This window comes from Merops nubicus, unplaced genomic scaffold, assembly GCF_000691845.1.
Source record: "Merops nubicus isolate BGI_N331 unplaced genomic scaffold, ASM69184v1 scaffold1223, whole genome shotgun sequence".
Taxonomy (NCBI): domain Eukaryota; kingdom Metazoa; phylum Chordata; class Aves; order Coraciiformes; family Meropidae; genus Merops; species Merops nubicus.
In genome coordinates, this window is record NW_008600711.1 from 11953 (window position 1) to 36661 (window position 24709).

General features: G+C 41.1%; 1 protein-coding gene across 2 annotated transcripts in view; it reads left to right on the top strand.

Moving 5' to 3' along the window:
* The window catches only part of RAF1 (Raf-1 proto-oncogene, serine/threonine kinase), a 32659-nt gene that overhangs the window by 2129 nt on the left and 5821 nt on the right, over window positions 1-24709 (top strand). Inside the window, exons 1-13 of one of the 2 annotated variants that reach the window (XM_008937744.1) lie at window positions 5560-5771; window positions 6952-7064; window positions 8118-8220; window positions 9614-9771; window positions 10824-10922; window positions 12391-12544; window positions 14042-14101; window positions 15931-15958; window positions 16044-16171; window positions 17650-17767; window positions 21516-21600; window positions 22492-22668; window positions 24584-24630. In XM_008937744.1, the coding sequence (XP_008935992.1) occupies window positions 5565-5771; window positions 6952-7064; window positions 8118-8220; window positions 9614-9771; window positions 10824-10922; window positions 12391-12544; window positions 14042-14101; window positions 15931-15958; window positions 16044-16171; window positions 17650-17767; window positions 21516-21600; window positions 22492-22668; window positions 24584-24630 (1477 nt within the window). In that variant the 5' untranslated portion in view covers window positions 5560-5564. Of the gene's footprint in view, window positions 1-5555; window positions 5772-6951; window positions 7065-8117; window positions 8221-9613; window positions 9772-10823; window positions 10923-12390; window positions 12545-14041; window positions 14102-15930; window positions 15959-16043; window positions 16172-17649; window positions 17768-21515; window positions 21601-22491; window positions 22669-24583; window positions 24631-24709 lie in introns of those variants that run through there. The other variant, XM_008937745.1, reaches the window with a different exon arrangement.

Genomic DNA, 24709 nt, shown 5'->3' on the forward strand with positions numbered 1-24709 from the left:
GCACAGGCTGGCTGCCATTCAGCTGGCTGGCCACCAGCAGCCCCAGAGCCTTTTCCAGCCACTCCTTCCCCGGCCTGGAGCATTGCAGGGGGTTGTTGTGACCCATGTGCAGGACCCAGTACTTGGCCATGTTGAACCTCATGCAGTTGACCTCGGTCCATCAAATCAACCTGTCCAGATCCCTCTGCAGAGCCTCCTGACTCTCTTTGAAGAATTCTGCTGTGAAGAATGTGATGTTGTGGTAGATAAAACAAGAAGTCCGAGTGTGGCGAGTGTGTTGTAAAATGTGATTCTGATCCCACCAGATACCAGAAAGTGGTGTCTGCTTGTTATTTCTAGTAAGGCATTTGATTGTGCCAAACTATAAATTGAGAACACCTTAAATGTCACTTCAGCTCTAATAGTGACTGTGATGTTAAGAGAGCTGCATTGAAAACGTGGAGTGACCATGTCTCAATATTTATCTATTTGGATTATAAGATAAATTTTAAAATTATTATGCTAAATGAAGTGCAAGTTTTATTCCATGACAGAGTTTTAGTGCTTTGATAACAAAACTTGTACGAAATATATGTGCAAAATTTATGTGCTTTCTTTGCTTGCCTTTTCCTTTCATTGCTGATTCCATAGGAATTTAATACACTTTTTTGTGAATCTTTATAAACTCAGCAGCTGTACTTCACTAAAATTCAAGAAGGTCCTGCTTGAGTGCTTGGAAACACCCACTGCATTTTTCTTTTTACCTGGGATTGCTTATTTTGCTTTGGGAAAGGGAAGGGTTTGGGTTCTCTGTCCCTTTGTAGTCTTTTTGATACAAGCAGAGTGTTCAGTGCTCCCGTTTCTATAATGAGCATTTCTCTAATGAAGAATGTTTTCTCAGGTTTTCTAGGGAAGCTCACAGAGCTGTGCATAGGAATTTGGTAGAGATTCCATATGGAAAGAAAAGGGTGACTGACATGGGAGTGATCAGGGTGGAAAGTAGAAACCAAAGAGCTCTTCCTAAAAATTGGTTAGGAGGAGCAGCCTGGAGCCACTCTGATGAACAGAGAACAGGCACAGAGCAGCTAAAGTGCAGCTAGTCTGGGGGCAAATAACTACGAACCCGAGTCCAAAGTACAGCCTTCTGCAGCCAGGTGTTAAGGCTGGGCTCTTGCTCACTAGCCCTGGGTTCTTGCTCACTGGCCACAGTCCTGCTTGGGAGTTACTCCTCAGTACAAAGAGGTGTTAGTCTTGCAAAGACTCTGGCAGTCTGAAGGCATCAGGCTGTGGGTTGTGTTGCTTGTGCCCTCCCTCCTGCAGAGTCCAGGGGCTGGAAAAGCAGCCTTACTTCTTCCTGAGATACTTCAGAGTTACCTTAGCAGCCCAGCAGCTGAAATAGTGAGCAAGAAACGCGTAGTGCAGAGAAAGGCAGGTGAGAAAAGAGACTGCTGGGGGGTCTGGACAGCCAGGGCAGGAATTGTGTAGTCTTTCAGTATTGGTGGGGTTTTTGTTCTTGGGCTGGTGTTGGTTTTTTTTTTTTTTTTTTTTTTTAATTTATTTTATTTTTATTTTTATTTTCCTTGAACAATAACATTTCCTCCTGTTAATGTTTAATTTTTTTTTTGTCAGTTCTGTTGGGGGGAGCTTGCATTTTGGTGTGAATCTCTCAAAATGAAGGACATTGAAGGAAAAAAGCCAACTTTGTAGATGTATGAGAGATCTGCTTGGCCTGTTAGCCTGATCCTAACTCGCGCCCTCTGTTCATGTTACATGGATCACAGCTGTGTCAGAGATGAAAACACTTCTTATAAGCAACTCCTAAAGCTTAAATATTCTAACCAAAGTGTTCAGATTGCAAAGGATTCTGGGTTTTGTTCTGTCATGTTTTGCCTCTGTATGTGCATTTCATTAAGAGTGTGACTGTTAATTGTTTGTGGGGATAAAAACAGCAGCACGTCTGTGTTGGGAGGGGGAACTGTGTTTACATTTTCTTTACAAGCTTTTGGTGCTTGTTTCAGAAATAAAGGAAAGGGCAAGGCACCTAAACTCTGTACTGAGGGGAGTTTAGCTTCACGACCAATTTCAGCATTCTTTAGGGGGACAGACTGAAGTTTTTAACGCTCTAGACTAGGCACTTTTTGCTGGTCATGGAAAAACTTAAAAGTCACTCGAAGTATCTTTTGGATATGAGTATGTGGCCGGGGTGGGTATGGGTGAATGATCTGCAGGAATTGTGCACATTGCACAGCCCTCTTGTGCTTGCTCAAATGACTAATCAAAATCTGTCATCTGTGCAAAAGGCACTAACGAAGAATGGAGTCTTGGCCTCGGTGTGCAGCGTGCCTGGGGGAGGGTGAGGAATACTAGAAGATTTTTTTTTTTCTGCTCAGGTTGGATATTTCTTGTGAAAGGGATCAGCATGTTCCCTAGTTGTGCTGATCTGCGAGGGGACTGGTGTACTCTTAATAGCTTAAAATATTCTTTGGATATGCTGCTGTTGCATCTTTTCAGTGGTAGCCAGGCTGTTTGAAGTTGTTTGCATGAAAATGAAGCATTACAGGAAGAAAAATTTAGAAAAAATTTTAGAAAGATACATGAAAACACTCAGCTGGCAATGGATTGTCTGAGCATGGCATAAGTGTGGATCTCATATCTGGTATCATTATGGTTCAGAAACATGCTTGTAATTCATTTAAAGGAAGAAAAGCTAGTCTTGCTGGAACAAACTAAGAATTAATGTATTTATAAAGGCATCATTGTAAAATCTTTCATACTTTATTTTAAATCAAATTTCTCTTTTGAACATACCGGACATCTTTTCACGGGAGTGGGTTGGTGTGCATCTTGGGAGAGTGGAGAAGATGGACTTAGCTTTGGTAGAACGGCTTTCATCAGTTACTGGTTGGAGCAAAAGACCCTGCATGAGCAAATGGAGCAGTGCAGGGTGCAGGTGACGGGCCGTGGGAAGGTGAGCTGTGCCAGGCCTGCCTCACCTGCTCTGACCTCTGTCCTGTGAAGGGCTCGGTCGGTTGGTCTGTCTGCTGCCCTCGTGCTTGGGTCCATGTTCAGCTAAAAATTGTGTGTGTGCGATGCTAAGTTGTGTGATTGTGTGTTTGCTGGGTTTGTTGTCACTTCAGAGCTGGTCAAGTAGTTGCTGTGCTAATTCTCTTCGCTCCTATCTTTGTCTCCAGTGAGCTCTCTGAGTTCAAAGTGGGTGTTTTTGTAGCTATTCCCATAATTTCTTTAAACTAGAGGGCAAGGGAAAGGTGTAATTCATTTGTAAATTACTCATTAAGAAGCAGTTTTTATTGGCAGTTTCTATTCTTCCATGATAGTAATTTTGGAGTAAGAGCAGCGACCAGGTCCGAGAAGTGAACATGTGTAGTGCTCATGTGGTATCAGCACAGAAGGGTTCCTGACTAGACTCTTCTTGGCCTGAGTGAAGAAGGGGTTTCTGAGGACTTGGAGCCTCCTGTCATCCCATGTCAGGGTTGCTGCCTCTGAGTAGTTGCAGAAGTCAGCAGCAGGGCAGCTGGTTCCTGCTGTTCTCCAACCAGCTCCACCTTTCCAACTGCATGCCCTTGTACCATGGATGCCGAGAGAAGGTTCAGCATGGATTCCCTGTCTCTCCCCAGAAGACTGCAAATATCTTTTGAACTTCCCTTTCTTCTCCTCTTCCATGCCATCCTCAGGCCATTTGCAGGTTTTTGTCCACTCCAGGCCAGATCTAAGCTGATTTCTCACTTTCTCCCTTCAGCGGTGGCTCCTTCTTGAGCTATGTGAGTATAACCTGTAGCCTTCAGTTTAGGCAGGAAGGACCCAGGGGTGGCATGGTTTAAATGTGCCTGCTGAGGTGAGGAGGTACTTTCAGTTTCTAAAAACAGAACTCTCAACATCTGTGAGCCAACCCAGGCTGCCAGGGACACAATCATCAGCTGCAGCCAAGGAGATGGCAAACACACATTGCTGAGGCGTGGTGGGAAGAGAGAGCAGAACACTGCTGGAAGAGAGGGTTGTGCCAAATGTGCTCAGGCCTGAGAGTATCCAGGAGAGGAGGTGAAGATCTGAGGGAAGAGAAGGATGCAGATGGGTGATCCAAGATACAACTGACATTTGTGTTGTACAGGAGGCTGATGGCAGTTGCTGTCTTTGTTTTTCTGTGTGCAACAACCTCCACGTGTGTTTCTGTGATCTTCTCTAGTAGTCTGTTCTACAGTATTACGCATGAGATCTCACCTACTTGGCTGAGAGAACACCCTTAGAGTTGGGAAGCACCTTTTCTGGTGTGCAACTTAGCTTTTGTCAAGGTGCAGGTCTGAGGCTTTTGTAGTTTCCCATTTTCTCTTGAATTTTTCAGGAAATGTTGGCAGCATGTCAAAATATTGACTAAAAAGGCTGTAACATTAGTGTGTTGTCAACTTACATGAGCAGTGACAACAAGGAGGCTTTGATAGTTGCTCTGCTACTCCTTATCTCAGCTTACTCGGTAGAGAAATCCACTTGAGCTCCTTGTCTTTTTTTGTCTCTTCTAGAGATTCTATAGAATTGGAGGGTTCAAATAATTTGCAACAAAGAGACAGTTTCTCAGATGTTTATACAAGGATGCAGTTTTATGGAGAAAATAAACTACATTGCTTATTTTCAGTCTTTTTAATATTTTTTTTTTTTTTTTTTAAGCTTGATGATGAGTCTGGCTACTTGGAAGTTTACCAAGGAGCACATTTCTGCTCAAAACTGCTTCAGGCTTCAGTTTTGCTTAGTTTTGACTAAGATCCATATAGTCTATAATTTGGGGTTCAGGGTGCATTACATTTGTCATAGCTGGTAAAAAAAAATACACTGATACCTTTATCTTTGTCCCTAAGCATACCAAACTAATACTGTGTGTGGATTTGGGGGTCTTAGGATTTTTTTTTGTTGTTTTTGTTTTATACTCTGTAAACTGTGATACTATTAAAATGTTACCTATTTTGTTGTATACTAACAGTATTAAACTTGCTACCCTTTAAAAAACCCACAAACAACAAACAAAGAAAAAACCCCAAACCCACAACCAGCCACCCCTAAAAACCCCCAACCAACCAAACCCAAGCCCCCAATTCACTGATAAAAATAGAATTTATTCAATGAATACTTTTTAGTGTAATTCCTGTTGGGCCTCTTTTTCTCAGCAGTGCAGTCTCTGCTAATGCTGATTTGCTGTTTCTGCCTTACAGGACTATTCTTGTGGCCTGTAGCTGGCATCTCACCACCTTTCTGGGGGCCCCACAGGCATTGATTGTCTAAATTAACACCATGGTAAACTGCTTCTGTGACACCAGAGATGCAGTGAGAGGAACTAGTGCTTGTATTACTGTGTCTGACCATGTGGAGGAAGTCACGTTGTCAAGATTTGGGCTGATTGTGCACGTGTGGGTGACCTGTGCCTTGGATGTGTAGGTTGATGGAGAAGGCAGCGTGGTTTTCAGATGCTTTCCAAAGAGGCTGTGAGGTCTGTTGCCCTGGGAAGAGAGAGTACCACCTCACTGGGCATGATATTACCATTTTCCCTGACCCTCTCACTTCTTGTTTCTCAGACTGCCTCAATGGAGCACATTCAGGGAGCTTGGAAGACTATCAGTAATGGTTTTGGACTCAAGGATTCTGTCTTTGATGGCCCGAACTGTATTTCACCTACGATCGTCCAGCAGTTTGGTTATCAACGCCGCGCATCTGATGATGGCAAAATATCAGATACTTCCAAAACCAGTAACACCATTCGGGTTTTCTTGCCCAACAAGCAGCGCACAGTGGTAAGTCTGTATGACCTTGGCCCATCTGGCAGGAGGAACACTGAGCATCCCAAAAGGGCTGCCTGTGGCTCAGCGTGGTGTCATCAGCTCCTTTGTTCTGCAGAACGTTTGTTGAAAGCAGTGTTTTTGTATTTTGAGAACCTGGATTTCTTTACCTCAATGCTGTATTTTTTCCCATATTGATGAGGAAGATACTTTCCTTACCTATTTAGCCTGGAGAAAAGGAGACTGAGGGGTGACCTCATCAATGTTTACAAATATGTAAAGGGTGAGTGTCAGGAAGATGGAATTAAGCTTTTTTCAGTGTTGACCTGTGATAGGACAAGGGGTAATGGGTGCAAATTGGCGCATAGGAGGTTCAAGGTGAATATCAGGAAAAATTTTTTTCCTGTGAGGGTGCCGGAGCACTGGAACAGGCTGCCCAGAGAGGTTGTGGAGTCTCCTTCACTGGAGTCATTCAAAACCCGCCTGGACGCCTTCCTGTGTGATGTACTCTAGGTGGTCCTGCTCTGGCAGGGGGGGTGGACTAGATGATCTTTCGAGGTCCCTTCCAACCCCTATGATTCTATGATTGATTCTATGATTGATTCTATGATTCTATTTAAGGTGAAAAGACACCTGGCTGACCTAAACAATGTTACCTGTCTGAAGTAAAACACTTAAGTAATTTCTGTCACAGTTTTCTTGCCTTGGATGCCCTCACCAAGGCGTGGTAGATGAAGCTGAAGTGAAACTTCTTGAGGGAACACTTTTCTTAGATTTCTTGGAGTTGAGTGAACTAATAATAGTCTCGGGCAAAGCTCCCTGAAATCTAAATTAAACCTTTTTCTATACTTGAGGTAACTCCGCTTGCCTGCACTTCTCTTACTTTTATAGACTACTTACTCATACAAGCGCTGTGTAAAGTCCCTTTTCACTGAAACTTAGTGATTGTGAGGAATTGAAATGTTACAAAGTGGCCTCAAAACTCCCTTTGCAGAAGTACAGAGCAGTTCTGTATGGGGCAGAAAATGGGCTGGTTCAACGTGAATTTATTAACTTTGAAAGTGAGCAGCTGTGCTGTTTTACTGGAAATTCTAAAGAAAAGGAGGAAAAAAACAGCTTCTTCCCTCCCCACCCCTGCAAAAAAAGCTTAAGTTCTGCAGTCACTGACTGGTTTTTGTCTTCCCTTTGGCTGCAGGTGAACGTGCGCAATGGGATGACCCTGCATGACTGTCTGATGAAGGCGCTGAAAGTGAGAGGTCTGCAGCCAGAGTGCTGTGCGGTTTTTCGGCTTCTCACCGAACCAAAGGGGTGAGAGTCTCCAGTCTTGCCTGCCACGCTTCCAGCTGGAGAGTGTGCCATCTTGCAGAAATAACGCTGCCCTCCTACTCTCTGGCTAGCTTCCTTTAACAGCACGGTGTGGTTGTGAACACTCCCATGTGGCTTTCTTGACCCTCCTCTAGGGCAACTCCTCCAGCTTCCTGGGCATTTACAATTTTATTCTTCTGTTTTAAAGCTAAATATTAACAATGCTCAGAATTGAGGAGTGCACTCAAGTGCTCGTAACATCTTGCAGAGGCTTTTACCACACTCTAGATGAAACAATGTGATGTGCCACTGTGTTTGAGATGCCTTTCTCCTCAAAAGAAACTTTCTCCTTTTAGGTGGTGAACTTCAGCACTAGTGATTCGTAGCCAGCTTTAATGAACATCTCCTCTGTGTACTCAGTTTTAAGGCTCTGCATTCTACAGTCTTTCGATGTTTGGATTTAAATCTCACTTCAGATACTCCTTATTTTTTGTAGGACTGGGAATGCTGCTATTAAGTACCAAATGATTCTTTTACAAGCTGAGAGGGTGAAGGTATCTCATGGAGTTAATACATTTAACTTCACACCTCGTAAGACTTGTGCTTAATGCTTGTTTAAGCCTCAGTCTTCTGTGGGTTTCCATCTCTGTGTAACTGAGTCCATTCTGGGGTCAACATTAACTTCAGTGCTGAAGCACATAACGTGGCTTTCACGTAAATGAGCCTGCTGTTCACAGCTTCTTACCTTGTGTTTATAAGGGTGCTTCTGTGACTCTGTTACAGCTTCTAGGCCTCTTCTTTCAAATAACCTATATATATGAATGACTTACACATTAAACAGAAGAAGAGATGAATCGCTATGTTTTCAAAGCTACTCCTAATTTTTTAAGTGAAAAATACTGAAATATACCTTGCTGTGAGAGGTTAGACACACTGTTTTGTATTTGTTTTCAGTTTACTCAAGAAAACTCACAAAACATAGATCATTGGTTAGGCCAGACTTATTTCCTAAGTAATTTTGTTAATTTTGTTGCCCCCATTTTTTCTTTCTTGCAGAAAAAAAGTGCGTTTGGATTGGAATACAGACGCTGCCTCCTTGATTGGAGAGGAACTGCAAGTGGACTTCCTTGATCATGTTCCACTCACTACACACAATTTTGTAAGCTTTTCCTCTTCTGTGTTTTGATGGAGATTGTGTCGATTGAACCACACATTCAGTCAAAGAATGCTTTGGGCATTAGTGTTTTGGCTTTCTAAACACATTGGGGGATTTCAGAAGTGGTTTGATTCCTCCACCCCCACAAATTAGATTGGCAAATTGCAAATTGATATTTAGCCAGAGATTTTAAAAGTTCACATTACAGATATTTTTCAAAGGTCTGGTGATTGCAATTTTAATTTGATATAAATATGTTTTTATAGCTGTCGTATTAAGATGATAAGTCTTTAAACCCCAGAACTGGGAGATAACTTTCATTTTCAGTCTTTGGCTGATGGTGCTGCTTTGTGGTTTGACAGTGTTTTGGGGAATGAAAGACTTAAATTTGTAGTTTCTTCCCAAAAATTGATTATTTGCTCAGTAGAGAGCAAATAAAGCTGCCTTTTTTTTTTTTTTTTTTTTTAACAAAGTGTCAATGCCTAGCTCTAATAGGTTTACCTTGTTTTATTTTGTCCTCCCTGGGAAGGAACTCTATTCCTGGCTCCTAGCCTTTTTGTTGTTTTGTCCCAGAAATATATTGTACCAGGTGGCAAAATTAAAGAGTCATCATCTATATCCATTAGAAAGGTTATGACAGATTTTAAAAACCCCAAAAGTAGCTTTGCTTCTACTTTAGATTTTTAGAAAACTATAAATAAGATCACCTGCAGTTGGTCACTAGAAAATGAATAATTTTCTCCAGACTGGGAGGAAGCTCAAACTTTGACTCTTCCTCCACAGTATGCTATGGGGGAAGAAACCCTTTGGTTCATATAAATATTTTTTTTTGTTTTTCAGAAGGTTTAAAAAAAATGTTAGATGCCATCTTAAAAAGTAGAATTTCCTTAAAATGATGTTATTTACTAAGGAATTGAGTTTTTAATGCAAAGGGGGATATTGGTTAGTCATAAACACACAAGCGTTTTGACTGATAAAAAAAATGAGGTGACCATTATGATCTGATCCTCCTTCACCATCTTGGTGATACTAAAAACAACAACAAAAAAAAAAAAACACATTCTTGGCCCACCCAATGCTGTCACCTCACTGAGCACAAAATAGTGCTTATGAATTTGACAAAACACTTTTTTTCCTTTATTTTTATTTATATTTCTGTTCAATTTTTTTTTTTTAAATGGTTGGGTAACGAGCCCTAGCTGTTTGTAAGCTTTCCATCTTTCCAGCTGCGCTGGAAATGCAAGCAAGAGTATTCAAGTGTGGTTTGAAGTTCAGTAGCACTTTGGGGGCACTGATATCATTTTAACATGGTATTTATGTCAAGCTCTGAAGATGTTAATTTCAGCCAATGAAGAGAAGCCAGGAGACGGGATTAATAGTTTAATATGTTTTCTAGGCTCGGAAGACCTTTCTAAAGCTTGCTTTCTGTGACATCTGCCAAAAGTTTCTGCTAAATGGGTTTCGGTGTCAGACGTGCGGTTATAAATTCCACGAGCACTGCAGCACGAAAGTCCCAACCATGTGTGTCGACTGGAGCAATATCAGGCAACTCTTGTAAGGACTGTTCCTTTTTCATAGCAGCAGTAATTCTCTGTGACAGACAAGCATTGGTTTGTTGTGGGGTGTTCTGGTTTTTCAGCTTTTTTTTTTTTTTTAAAAATCCCTTATCATAGACATAAGTTTGGATTGTTGGGAAGTGTAGTCACCTCGATCAATATACAGAAATTGTGTATTGAGTTCATAAAACAGCCAGCAATGATTGTCTGTTCCCAGATGAAGAAGGCCGATTACATTAAATGCATTTTGTTTATGCTGTAGATGTTAAAGTTCTGAGGCAAGCAAACAAGGATCTTGAATACCCAGGCAGTTGCTGTAATGCCCTCTGTTCAACAGAGGAATTCCTCTTGCATAACACTTCTTGTTAGAGGGAAAAAAGGTCACGATTCAGTTTGTTTTTAGCTGTTGGAAGCACGAGTGTCCAGAACTACCACAGCTTTTCCCACCCTGTCGAAAATGCAGGGAATGGTGAGAAAACTGTGATCGTAGAATCATAGAATGGTTTGGGTTGGAAGGATCCTTTAAAGGTCATCTGGTACAACCCCTCCTGTTTTCCCAGTATTGCCTAGGAAACGTTGAAAATCATAGTTAAGAAGTTCTTTTATGCAAAAAATGTTAAAACCTATAATTGATTTTGTGTCTTGGTGATTGTAGTTTTGTTATAACTAACCTTGGTCATATAGTTATGCATTCTCTTTTACTGACTAGTCATGAGAGTGCAGGATGAATTGTGCCACTTGGTGCTACCTGGGTTTAAGAGAACCTAAAAAATTTGGTGTTGAAGACCCCTTCAGGAAAATCTGAAGTGTGCTGTAAAAAGATTTCTATCTTCGATTCAGAAAGAACACATGGAAACTTTCTCTGGGAGTCTGAAGACAGTTTTCAGTCGTACCATACACAGAGGGAAAATACCATGTAAAGACATGACTGCATTCATGAAGTTAATCGTGCTGGAAAGAAACGGCCCTTTAAATTTTTCAGCTTTCAAGAGCATTGTACAGGAGGTAGTGTAGCAGTTGAAATTGTAATTGTTTTTGTTGATATTTCAGATTGTTCCCAAATTCAAATATCAGTGACAGTGGTGTCCCTGCACTACCTCCCTTGACAATGAGACGGATGCGGGAGTCTGTCTCCCGGATACCTGTTAGGTAAGCTAGTATTTCCTGTCATTTCTGTTTTGGGAAATACAGTTGTTTCAAAACAAACAAACAAACGAAACCAAAACACCTCCAATACCTCAAAAATAGCATAGTCTTACAGGAGCTTAGGATGTATGTGCAAGAAGGCAGCACTGCTTCATCATAGATAACACGTAGCATCCTTTCTTCTTCTTAGATTCAAGAGAAACGCTGATTTGGAATTTTACCTTTTTTTTTTTTTTTTTTTTTTTAATTTTTAGTCATTTTAAGGGAGGGTATTAAAAGTTTTCTGGAGACTTTTTTTTTTTTCCTGCCTAAGCAAATTCAAGGCTCCCTTTGGTATTTTTGTGGATTAACTTTATCTGACCAGGTAGTATACACGTGAGGGTTTGTGACTAGCTTTGCACGACTCGCGTACATAAACTAGGATAACGTTCTGGTGTTATGATGACAGATAAGAGTTTAAAGAGAAAGCAGTGGAAACTGAAAACACACTCCTCCTAAAGAAATTTCTGAGATGTAAAGAGAACACTCCTGTGGTTCTAAATGTTAGAATAAAAATTGCTTTCCTTTCAGAGGGGTGGGTCTTCTGATTCTAGTTGGTGCATGTATTCTTTCCCTTAAAATTCTAGAGGCTGAAGAGAGCAGGCCGTCTTTTGTTTTTCCTACAGCCCTTTGACAAATCTTGGCCTATTCAGGAACGAGGCATGGAGCCCATAGCTGGCTTGCAGATGGTTCTGTGCATTTATTTTTTTATCTACTTTAGTGGGAACACCACCAGGAATTGATCTTATTTACTCTTTGCCATCGTATGCTATTTCCAGGCATTAATTTGATAGTTTCTCAAGCTTTTTGTGAAAACTGGCTAATTGCAGTTCAGATACTTGTGTGAGTTGGGAGAAGTAAGGTTTGAGTGACCTTAGGGATGATTTATAACTCTTTGTTGAACTGGAATTTAGTGTTGGCCTCATTTTAACTGGTATTGGGTTTCATGACTTCCTTGCTGGCTGTTCTGTGCAAACCGTCGAACAGTCTTGCAAACCTTTACAAACTCGGGGCTTGGCAGTAAAAGCACCTCTGAAACTATACATTGTAATGAGAAATTTGTTTAAACTTCATAGACCTAAATTAATCCAGCAGAGCCAGTATTCTTTCAGTATATTAAATGTGAATTGATGGGGATTGTAGTGAACTGTGGTGAAATTTATAGCAGCGGAAACAGACTGGGGTTAAATACACTTGATAAATGTGTGAGCTAACAAGATCTTCAAGTTTTAAAAATTTATTTCCAGAGTTCAACTGGGAATGATTCTGCTGACCAAATTGTTTAGTTAGCATGCAAGTCTCAACTTTTTCTCTGTTTGGAATTCTGTGTATATTGCTTTTGGACAGGTTACATTGAATAGTATTTTTTACTCGTTAGAAGGGGGGAAAAAAAATAACCACAACTTTCCTCTTCTCTCTCTTCCCTTCCTAGTTCCCAGCACAGGTATTCTACACCTCATGCCTTCACATTCAACACATCAAACCCTTCTTCTGAGGGCTCCCTTTCCCAAAGACAGCGATCTACATCCACACCAAATGTCCACATGGTTAGCACTACAATGCCAGTAGACAGCCGGATAATTGAGGTAATATTGGTAATAGCATAAAATTAAACTAAAATTATGACTAGCCATCTAATAGGCTAGTTGGGTTTTTTTTCTTTCCTTTCTGTTGTTTGCTTGCTTTTCACCTTAGTTGACTGAGTGCTGTAGAATATAGGTGACACATTTGCTTATAAAGCTAATAGTTTATTCTTGCTGTCTTGATCACCTTTGCTGAAGTTTGAGGTAGATTTTTATGAAGATGTGAGCGAGCTTAACAATCCAGCTTCCCAGATCTGAAAACAAAGTTAGCTCAGTTTTGCTGAAAAAATAGTTATTAAGCACGTGTAAAAACCTTCTTTCAAACTTCGGTCTGGATTTGTTGGGGGGCTGGTGTTTATTTTAAATCAGACTGTAGGTACTGTAAGGTCTGGATGTAGTTCTGAGGGTTGGAAGGTTCAAGTCAAAGCTTACTGGCAGTTTGGATTGTGTTACGCCTCTGGAATGCCCAGGGATTCTGGGCTCGTGCACTAAAGCCATCTACCCCTGAGATGCTTTCTGCTGTGACCTGCCTTCAAGCACCTTTTCCTCTTTTTTTTTCCTTGCCTTAGATTGGCAGTAGTGAAAGACAGCTCTTTGAAGTCAGGCATCAAGCATTGGGGTTTTTTTTGTGTAGGTTTGTGAAAAACTTCACAAAATCAGAGAGTGGGCACAGGCAAGGCCTGCAGAAAGGAGGTGCTGAACTGCAGGACTCCAGAGAGAGCGTGGATGGCTTTTCCTCTGGAGTAACTGAACAATTCTTCAGGCCCAGCAAAAGCCTTCGACTGCCGAGTTTACCTGCGTCTCCAGCTGGTAGTCTGTGGGCTTCTGTGAAGTGTGAGGGCTCTGAAAAGTCCTGGGAAAGTCTTCTGGATTTTTGGTATTGATGAAAAGAGCACTTTTCACTGGAAAGAGATTTTCTGGTTAGAAGCTTTGTGCCTTTCTCTTTGGTTTTCTTAGGCTCACAGCCAATTTTACTGCTTCAGAAGCCTGGCTGACCATCTTAACACAAAAAAATAATGGAGTTAAGAAAGAGAATATGGATTATCAAACTTTGTAGTGTGGTGAGCCGTGAAGAAGATGTTGCTTTCTTTATACTTGATGAAGAGCAGGAAAGACAGAAATGCTTTCTGTTCTGGCCCTTCAGAATATAGGGATGGAACAGAAATTACTGTCATGTCTTAAAAGATAATAGCTGCTTTTGCAAAAGGCTTTAAAAACAACAAAAAAAAAAAGTTAAACCCACCCCAAGGAAGGTACTAGAGACCTAGTGTGACATGAGGAAGACCACTTAATAAAATGGTTTTCCAGAGGATGGATACTAGCATACTTCTGTGTTTGAACAGGAATACTAACTGAAAAATTTTACCCCATTGAATAGTTCATAAATTGTATTTGATATAGCAAACAAATCAGGTTACTTTTTCTTCCATTTATCCTAACTTTTATTTTTTTTTATACTTCCTCTGTTCTTTTCTTTTATCTCTTACTGTGTTGGCCTAGAATAACAGCCTGAATGCTTCTCCCAGTTCCTGGTGCAGACGGTTTTGTTTGAGGGGAAGAGTAGGTATATTTTTGGTGCCTTTTGTTTTCTTGTGATTAACAGGATTGCTATAACTTATAAATCATGGCAGTGTCCACATGAAATGTTTAATCTGGAGTTGATTTGATGAAAATATTTATAGCATGTTTATACTTAACTATTAAGGATGCTAATTGAAAGAGGCAAATTAATAGAAGAGCTTCATTTTTAGTTTAGCTGAATTAATCCATACCATTATGAAATTTAGTGTGCATTTGAATAGACTTGGATTAGATTTATTTTGTCACAGTTTTTAAACCAAAACTGCCTCAAACACATCTATTGTGGCGCTTCTCCTCTGGAAACTATGTGGTTGAATATAACCATCCAAACCCCTTAGATTAAGAACATGATGTACTATTTTTATTTCAAATCAAAGTGAAGGTAACAGACTACAGCGCTGTGTACGGTGTTATTTGTGTTGTAAGAACAACCCTAAAGAACACTGTTTTGGGTTCATTTGCTGTAGGATTCATAAGCAAGAAAGAAAACATTCACATCAGGATTGAAGTTCAAAAAGACTTTTCTTAAGTAAGAATTACGCTTACATTAGTATGAGAAAATTGAAAATAATGTAGTTATCCTTTGCCAGTGTACGTAGAGCAGTGACATTCTCAGGCTGGTGTACAAAACCCATCGCTTGTGATTAATACAGGTTCTTTAAAGATTTTTGTGGTCCTCAAAATGGACAAAAGGAGAAACTTGCAGGAGTCCTTTGTTGGTGGTTTATGCAGATTTTAACCCATTCAGGTGTAGGCTAGAGAGGTACTCTGCAGGAATACTGCCTGTTACATCCAGTCAAGCCTGGGAGAATGCAGTTAGCTGGCTAAAATGATCTATTTCGTAAATGAATCTTTACTAAAGATAATCTGAATTTGAAACTGTATGGTGGAATGTAGGCTTGTTCTGTCCTCCTGTGAATCTTACCTTTATTATTCTACTAACCAGTTAGTAACTTTGAATTGACTTCTGTTAACTTTGACAGTGTTTAACATTTCTGTAGTGCATGTTCTTGCTTTGTACTTACACAGTACCTGGATATTTTACCTTTCCCGTATGTACTTTGGGATAATGCCTAGCAGGTGAGAAAAGCTGTGAAGTCATGTTTGTCAGAGCTGAGTTGATATTGTGCATGGCTGTAGAATCGTGTTGTAAAGTGCCTGTGGCATGAGGCGAGAGCTGTCGCACTGTACCGACTAGTGAACTCTGCAAGAACGTGCTTTCCAGATACCACCAAACCTCAACCTGGGGGAAAGTGTCCTGAAAACTAGATGGTTTGGGGTTAGGGCACTAGATGCAGTCATTTTTGGGTTGCGATAGTACCATACAGATCTTTCAAAATATACTTTGACTTGGAATATTCTAGGGGCTTTAAAAAGTGTTTCCAAAAGACCTTTTTGAGCACTTGTCCCCTAGAACTACAGGCCCTTCAGAGGAGCTGTGTTCACATCTCAGACACAAGCATGTTCAAAAGTCTCATGGTGGGAATGCAGAGTATTTCTGGTGTTTCTTCTTGTTCTGTCTCTTTTGATTTGTTGTGTTTTTGTTTTTTTTTTTTTTTTTTCTTAGTAATAACTTTTAATATACTGTGAATATTCTTCATGTTTTGTAAGAGTTCACAAATTGCATGTTTTTCAGCACATAAGGGTCTTGTAACTAGGAAATAACCAAGCTGTCATCTTATGGAGGGTGTTGGCCAATACTATATCACACTTCACCCAAACTGTCAGGAATGATTTCGACACTCTTCCTGCTTGTTCCTTCTTAAGCTTGCATATATTAACTTTATTATCTGTCCTCTCTGTTCTAGGATGCAATTCGAACCCATAGTGAATCAGGTATGGTTTAAAAAAAAAAAAAAAATTATAATTTATGATTAATTTCTGGTTCATGAGCTGGTTTTCTTCTGGTTTTATATTTAAGCCTCACCGTCTGCTCTGTCGGGAAGCCCTAACAATATGAGCCCAACTGGCTGGTCTCAGCCCAAAACCCCAGTCCCAGCCCAAAGAGAGCGAGCCCCTGCGTCAAATACGCAAGAAAAAAACAAAATTGTAAGTACTGTAATATTTGATTTATTTTTGCTATATGTTAAACTAGGCTGGGAGTAGTGGCATGTTGGAATAAACTTCTGTACTTAAAAGGTAATAAAAGCTCGTGGCAATCTTGGTTTGTTCTGCACTGTGTGTATATAATGGTGATATATTTTTAACTAACTTGGGAAGGAGAGCACTATTGCATTGTGTTATAAATACTCTGGACAAAGTGTTCTGGCTTGAAAATGAATTTCAGACAGTATTGTGAAATAATTTTTCAGTACAGGTTCAGAGATTAGGCTACAAAGATGATTAGGGGAGTGGAGCATCTCCCTTATGAGGAAAGGCTGAGGGAGCTGGGTCTCTTTAGCCTGGAGAAAAGGAGATTGATGGGTGACCTCATCAATGTTTACAAATACGTAAAGGGTGAGTGTCAGGAAGATGGAATTAAGCTTTTTTCAGTGTTGACCTGTGATAGGACAAGGGGTAACGGGTGCAAATTGGAGCATAGGAGGTTCAAGGTGAATATCAGGAAAAATTTTTTTCCTGTGAGGGTGCCGGAGCACTGGAACAGGCTGCCCAGAGAGGTTGTGGAGTCTCCTTCACTGGAGTCATTCAAAACCCGCCTGGACGCCTTCCTGTGTGATGTACTCTAGGTGACCCTGCTCTGGCAGGGGGGTTGGACTAGATGATCTTTCGAGGTCCCTTCCAACCCCTATGATTCTATGATTCCCTTTTGAAATCTTCAAGGGTGCTGTGTCATTTTTATTCTTTTTAAATATGCTTGTCATTTTCATGGTTAAGGTATTCAGTGTGTCTCAGGGAAAAACAGACTTAACAAAATGCAAGTTTTCCCTCAAAGGCTTGATTTAAGCTTAGGGGCAGAGGGAAAGAAAGGAAAGTTAGAATAATAATTAATAATGTCTTGATTTTTTGAGAAGATTTATCAGATTTTAAAAATAACAGTGCAGTTGCTTAGTGGGACTCACAGCTGTTAACCACTTAGATGTTTGAGAATTCTGCTCTCATCTTTTTGTTTTGCTCTTATCTTTTTGTTTTATTCCTTTAAAATATAGAAATGAGTTTCTAAATTTTAGTATTGCAATTTTGAAAAAGTCGGTAAGTCACTTAAGTATTTCAGATGTCTTTAAATAATTGATTATAAAACATTTGTACTTTGTAAGATCTAAGCTCGGGGTTTAAGTTTTTAGTGCAGACCTTAAGGATAGCTTCTTAATCAGTTCAAGCCATCCAAGAAAATGTTTAGTTTGGGTGTTGTGTTGTTTTTGTGGTTTTGTTTTTGGTTTTTTTTTTTTTTTTTTTTTTTTTAAACAAGTGCAGAAATGAAGGAGAAAAATGAAGTCCAAACTGCAGCACAAAACCTTCAAGGTTTTGGTGCAATTTTAAACTAATATGAAAGTAGTTATTTTGTTCTTGCTCTGTATATATAGTTGATTAAATATTTGGAGTGAAAGCCATGTCAATTTTTGTTTCAGAGGCCTCGTGGACAGAGAGATTCCAGTTACTACTGGGAAATAGAAGCAAGTGAAGTCATGCTTTCTACCAGAATAGGGTCAGGTTCTTTTGGAACAGTTTACAAAGGCAAATGGCATGGTAAGTTCTTGACGATCGTTATCACCTTCTCAAAATGTTGATATGGTATGAGAGAGATCCAGAAAAAGGTAAAATTGCTTTCAGTGATGCTGCATGCTTATCTACCGCCAAAAGTACTATGTGAGAAATACTAATTTCCTAATATTGGCAATGGGGAAATTAAGATGAAGAACAGGTACCAAAATCTGAATTGCACAATTGCCGTCTAGATGCTCGCTGCATTGGAGGCAACATTTGAGCTTTTTTTCTGGAAAGATTTCACTTTCCATTAGCAGAATCAGCTGGGAAATTTCACAGCCTGCTGTGAAAATATATTAACTTTTTTTTTTTGTAATACCTCTGTGGCTTTATTAGCATGCTTACATTCAAAGTGGCAGGGAAAGGAAATACGCATAAATGGCTTTTACTGTAGAGTTTTTCTAAGGAAAAAATGATTGACATGAGAGTTTATGATACAAAGTTAGCTGGAGTACTTTGAAAGGAGGCACACTGCAGAACTGCAGAACTAGTTTTAAAATTCAGGGCTCGTGATATAAAAAGTAACACACACCAACCCCTCCAGGCCTTAATTTAAACAGTGTTATTGTCAAAGTAAGCTGAGGAAAGAAATCTGGAAACTTAATCTTCCACACTCTATACTTAAAGAATACTTGTATGTCTTAAAGCTCAAATATTGTCAACATCAATGGAAGGACTGTTCTTATGCTGAAAGTTACAGTCATGAACATTTAAACAGTTTTTCATAATATAAGTGAAACGGAACAGAGAAATGAAGAGGAAAAACAGGTTAAGAGAGATTTCACTAAACAAATGAGAATTTTTTGTTAATATATGTATATTAACAAAACATTTGCAACTCTTCACGTATCAAGGCCTTTGGCATGTTAAGCAGGAAAAACATGGAGCTGCCTCTTTAGCAGGGACCCCTCAGCTGTGTGCAGCAAATAGCTGTAGAGCTGTCTCCTGCCTTGGCATCGACAAGATTCAATACCTTATTTGTGGTAATGGTTTATACTTTCCCTGATTTCTCAGGAAAGTTGATTTACTCTTTCTTTTTTTTTTTTTTTTTTTTTTAACCCATCTTTTGTGGTATGGTCTTAAGATTTAAAAATATCTGCTTCTTGCAAGTCTTTTCAATTTAATGTTGAAGAAACTGGCAGGTCGCAGTGCAAATGAGTGAAGCTGCAGACTTTTTTGTAGCAACCTGTTCTAGTGGTACAAATTTTTAAAAATTTTTTTTCAGCAAAAAAGTGTCTTGCTGAAGCTAAATGAGATTAACTGAAGTGGGCAAACTGCTGCAAGCTTTGGAGGAAACTGTAGGTCTGAAGTTTGAGGTGCTAGGTTCCCCAACGTGGCTGGCTCTGAGGGGCTGTTTGTGGTGAACTTTTGGAGAGCATCTGTGGAGGATGGTGTACAACTAAGTACCAACTGTATTGGGTTCCCAGTAGGCTTCCCCAGCTTCCAAATTAAAACTGAAGTGTCAAGGGCAGGCTTGCTCTGAGGAGCGCACGTCTGGTTCAACAGCTGTCTTGCACTTCCATATTTTTTCAGATGGTTCTGATGGTTAAGTACTAATTTTCGTGTTTGCACCACTTCTGTTACAGACCCCATTTGGATCCTGTAGTGTCCTGTAGCATGCTTCTAAATTTAAAAGGCGGAAAGAGAACCAAGGCAGTTTAAATGGGTTGGAAGACTACCTATCGTAAACACTCACATTTCCCCTTTGGCCCTGGTAATCAGTTCTAGGGTGTCGGTGATTGGGGGGTGGTGGTGGAAGCTGATTTGTCTTCAGATGGATGGTGAACAAAAAAAGTGCTATTGTGTATTTGTTTTTGTAGAGAAAACTGCTTGGGAAATGCCATCAAGCCTAAAAAACAGTGTGGCACCTGATTCAGTGAGAAGAGTGTAAGGTTAAAAACATCTCGTCTGTGGAGTGAGGATTGTAATGGAGAATATATTGAAAAAGAATTTGGAAACATTTGGCCTGCAATAAGTGGGTCTGGGTGTAGACCATAGCAGTAGACTTGAAGCATTGGTGACCCATCTGTTGGCCTTGTGTGGGACATCACCAGGAGTGGCAGTAGGAACCAGCTGCTTCCCAGCCTGTGGTTTGGGTTGTGATAGGAAAGGGGATGTCTTCCTCTTCCTACCAGTTGTTTTCTCCAGCTCTGGTCTGTAAGCAGAGATGTGTAAGTTACGAACCAGCCTGCAGAGGTGCTTCTCTTTCCAAGGATGAAATAGGACATACTTTGCATTTCCTCAAGTTGATGATAGAAATGTATAATAATGTGCTCAGGATTTGTGCCTCTTTGCAACTTCAAACTATACAGCGAATGAAGCAGCAAGTGTGCCTACAGTGACACTGCTGCACTCCACTCGGGCTGCTCTGGAACTCAAGTACCAGCCAGCATATTCTTCCCATGCTTTGTTGCCAACTCGTTTTTTTAATTGGGCATTTAATATTCCTAATGTATTCAGTTGATCAGTATATTCTAGAGACATGCTAACACATTTTTCATATCAGAAAAGTGACCATATTAAGGTGAAAATTAGCAATTCTGGTAGCAGAGAAATCTGTCACTCTAGGGATTATTTTAATTTAGGTGATGATTGTGAAGTTGCAGCAGCCTTTAAACTGTGGGGAAAAGCCTGTGTGGCAGTCTAGCAGCTCTCAAATCTTTCTTTTGCATGCAGACTAAGGTTGAAGTTTTAGTTTTCCTAAGCTGCTGTTACCTTCCTGTGACAGTGTCAAGGCAAGCTGATCCCCTTCTTAAGTTCTAAAAGGCTGTCCCTCCATAGTTAAAATGGATGTGACATTGCTTTCACTGAGGAGTTGGTGGGTCTTGTTAGTGCTTTCACTTCTGTTAGACCAGTTGGCTTCATTCCACTCTTGTACCTTTTTTGAATCAGTTAAATTCTGCTGTTTTCTGGACGCATGCTGTGTAAAGGTTTTTACAGCTTCATTCCCTGGAAACAGTCTCTCAACAGGTAGCACTGGATCATCCCATATACCTCTGTCTTATTACCCTTTAACAGATACTGAAATTTAAAGTAAGCACTGACACTGACAGCCATTCAAATGAAGCTTTTAACGAAAATTTTATAACCTATCAACTTAAAGAGTAGTAAGATGTTCTGCTTTGTGTAGTCCCCACACTTTGCTATTGAAATACTAAAATCAGTTACCTTGTGCAACATTTTTCTGCTATTCCTGAAGAGATTTATCCCTCCCATTCCTGAAATCTAGCAGTATTTAAATCTAGAAAGTTTGGGTTTAAATAAAGCTTATATTTTAAAAGGATTTGTGTATATACATATATATAGTTTAGTTGTATATAAACTTAATTGTATAAACTTCCTGTTTGAAAGCTGAGAGACTGATGTGGCTCTGCTTGAAATGATGTGCTGCAAATACAGCTACACAAACATACCTTCCTTTTCAACGATTTGAGATTTTCATAGCTTTATATCCTGCAAAAAGCATGTGTGTAGTTCTGGCCATAGCTGCTGTTAAAAAATAGAGTGGAAGCATGTGAACATTTAATGACTTTTTCCATTAGACTGGAATTCAGGTAAATGAATTGCTTGATAGCAAGGGAGATATATGTCTGCGGGAGGATCTTGACCTATGTACAGATGAATAGAGAGGTACTGTGCAAACTTAGGAATTGTAAGCATACTGTGCATTATTTTTTTGGGGGAAAAAAAGCTGCATTTTTATTAACTTCCATGGTAAATGTATTTTCAGGAGATGTAGCAGTGAAGATACTAAAGGTTGTAGATCCCACCCCAGAGCAGTTCCAGGCTTTCAGAAATGAAGTGGCTGTATTAAGGTGAGCAGGTAGTTTCATTGCTGAAGTCTCTTATTCCGAGGCACTGTATTTGTCTTCCACCTCTCCTTTATGCCATCTTATCCAATATTCTATGTCTGATAGACACAAAAAGCAGATCTCCAGAGAAGACTGAAAAAAAAGAGAGCATGTAGCAGTACTTCAGAATACTGTTGTGGAGCTGTGAGGCAGCAGTCAGCATTTAGAGTATTTCAGTGGTTCTTCAGTGTTTCTGACAGACATCTTTTCTTTGTATTTCTCTTTGCTTTGTTTTTTAATGCATACTCTAATCTACATAGCTCTTTTCTGCTTTCAAATGCTGTTTTTGTAGTGTTCACCTCTCTCTAATGATAATCTTGAAACTGACCCAGCTAGAGGATGTAGGAACTATCTTCTCATCTCTTAGTTCCTTCACAGTTTATAATGACTCTTAGTTTCCTGTTGGAATTCAGTCTTCCATCTAAAGCTGTCACTTTTTTTCACAGCTTTCAGATTGATTTCTGTTATTCCAATAACCTTATCTAATACCACTTACAAGTGTGAATGTTACTGATTTCAAACACTTTGAATTTTCATGACAACTTTTTCTTCAAATTTTAAATAATTTCCTTGGAAGGAAAAGGAAGTGTTTTAACTAAAAAGCAGAAAATCAGTTGACTTTATTTAAAAACTATAAATTGGCAAGTGTGGCAGATTTTTATTTTTTAGCAACAAACTTTACACACACACACACACACACACACACACACACCCCTACCAAAAATTTTGCAGGAAACTAATGGTTTTGAACTCAAAAGCTGAAATAGATTCCTTCAGACAAGAATGCATTTTTAAAGGAATTTGAAAAGGTTTTCCATAAACACATTAATTTCTCTTTCTGCTCCTTGCTATTAGGAAGACTCGGCACGTGAATATTTTGCTATTCATGGGTTACATGACTAAAGATAACCTGGCCATCGTGACGCAGTGGTGTGAAGGAAGCAGTCTGTATAAACACCTGCACGTGCAAGAGACCAAGTTCCAAATGTTCCAGCTCATTGACATTGCCCGGCAGACAGCACAGGGAATGGAGTGAGTGGGATGAGCAATGCTGGCTCTTGTTCTTGGAATGGTGCTGCTCTTCACTTCCCCAAAACTTAAAGTGCAGCCTTCATTCAGCACTGGCTCTGCATTCTCACTTTCATTTTGTATTTTTTTCCCCATGGGTTCTGGCGTTAGTTCATGCTAGACCACCAGTCACTGAACAGTGAGCTTTTCTGTATTTTATCTCCTCCTGTAGCTTGAGGGCTTACTGCAATGCACTGGGTGAGAATTAAATGTTGATTTCCTTCCCAGTGTTATGATAACATTGCTATGTTTGGCAACCCCTGATTCATACTTGGGGTACTTCTGTGAGGTGAGGGGGTGGCTGTTCCTGCCCTGCAGCCACAGGGCTCACACGCACAGATGTCTTTTGGAAGCATTCTCCAGATGTCCGAGTTGATACAGTAAGCACCTCAGTGCTCTTTCAGAACATGTTACAGTGTTCATAGCATAGGATGTGCTGATGCTGACAGTGCTCTCCTGTTGTGTAAAGCAGGGCATGGGTTTCCAGGCATAAAACTGGGGACAGAGTGGATTGGGAATGGGCTGAATGACAGAGCTCAGAGGGTTGTGATAGGCAGTGCAGGGTCTCAGTTGGGGTCTGTAGCTCATAGAGTTCCCCAGGGGTCAGTCCTGTTCAACATTCATCAATGACATCAATGAAGGGACAGCATGGACCCTCAGCCAGTTTGCTGATGGTACACAACTGGGAGGAGTGGCTGACATACCAAAGCTGTGCTGCCATTCAGCAAGACCTGGGCAGGCTGGAGAGTTGACCAGAGGGGAATCTCATGAAGTTCAACCAGGGCAAGTGTAGAGTCCTGCCCCTGGGTGGAAGAACCCCCTGCACCAGTGCAGGTGAGGGGCTCACCTGCTGGAAAGCAGCTCTGAGGAGAAGGGCCTGGGAGTGCTGGTGCACAGCAAGTTCCCCATGAGCCAGCCATGGGCCCTCGTGGCCAAGAAGGCCAATGGTCTCCTGGAGTGCATTGAGAAGAGTGTGGCCAGCAGGTTGAGGGAGGTTCTCCTGCCACTTCACTCTGCACTGCTGAGGCCACATCTGGAGCGTGGTGTCCAGCGCTGGGTTCCCCAGTTCAGGAGAGACAAGGAATGACTGGAGAGTCCAGCAGAGGCTATGATGATGCTGAGGGGCCCAGAGCATCTCTGTGCTGAGGAAAGGCTGAGAGCCCTGGGGCTGTTGAGCTGGAGAAGACTCAGAGGGGATCTGATCAACGCTGATCAAGAGCTAAAGGGCAGGTGTCAAGAGGATGGGGCCAGACTCTTCTTGGTGGTGCCCAGTGACAGGAGAAGGGGTAATGGGCACAAACTGGAACCCAGGAGGCTCCATCTGAACAGGAGAAAAAAAACTTTCCTATGAGGGTGGCAGAGGCTGGAGTAGGCTGCCCAGAGATGTTGTGGAGTTTCCTTCTCTGGAGAGATTCCAAACCCACATAAACACCACCCTGGGCACCGTGCTGTGGGTGAGCTGCTGGAGCAGGGGGCTTGGACGAGATGATCTCCAGAGGTCCCTTCCAACCCCACCACTCTGTGATTCTGTGTCACGTGTTGTGACTGCAAGTTCAGAAGTAACCCTCAGGATATGGACAGCCGTGGTGCACCCGGGGAGAGCAGCCCGTTCCCTAGGGCCGTGCCCCGCCTGGGACCCCGCTGCCCCTGCTCTCTGCCGCCGGGTTTGCTGGGCTGCCTCCCCTCTCCATGGGCTGTGGGGTCACCCGGCATGTCAGCCCCGGCTCTGCTGTAGGACCTTGCCCCGGGGAGTGACAGACACGGCACAGGGCTGTGGGACACTGGAGGGTGTCACCAGCCCCGCGGAGCCTGTCGGCAGAGCAAGGGCCGGGTTGCTGGGAGCAGCCCCCTAACTGCCCTTCTGCTTTCTCTTCCACAGCTACCTGCATGCAAAGAACATCATCCACAGAGACATGAAATCCAATAGTATCCTTGCCTGACTCAGTGCTACTCCCTGTAATGGGAGAGATTTGCTGGTAACAGACTTCTAGGGGAGGCTTTGGGG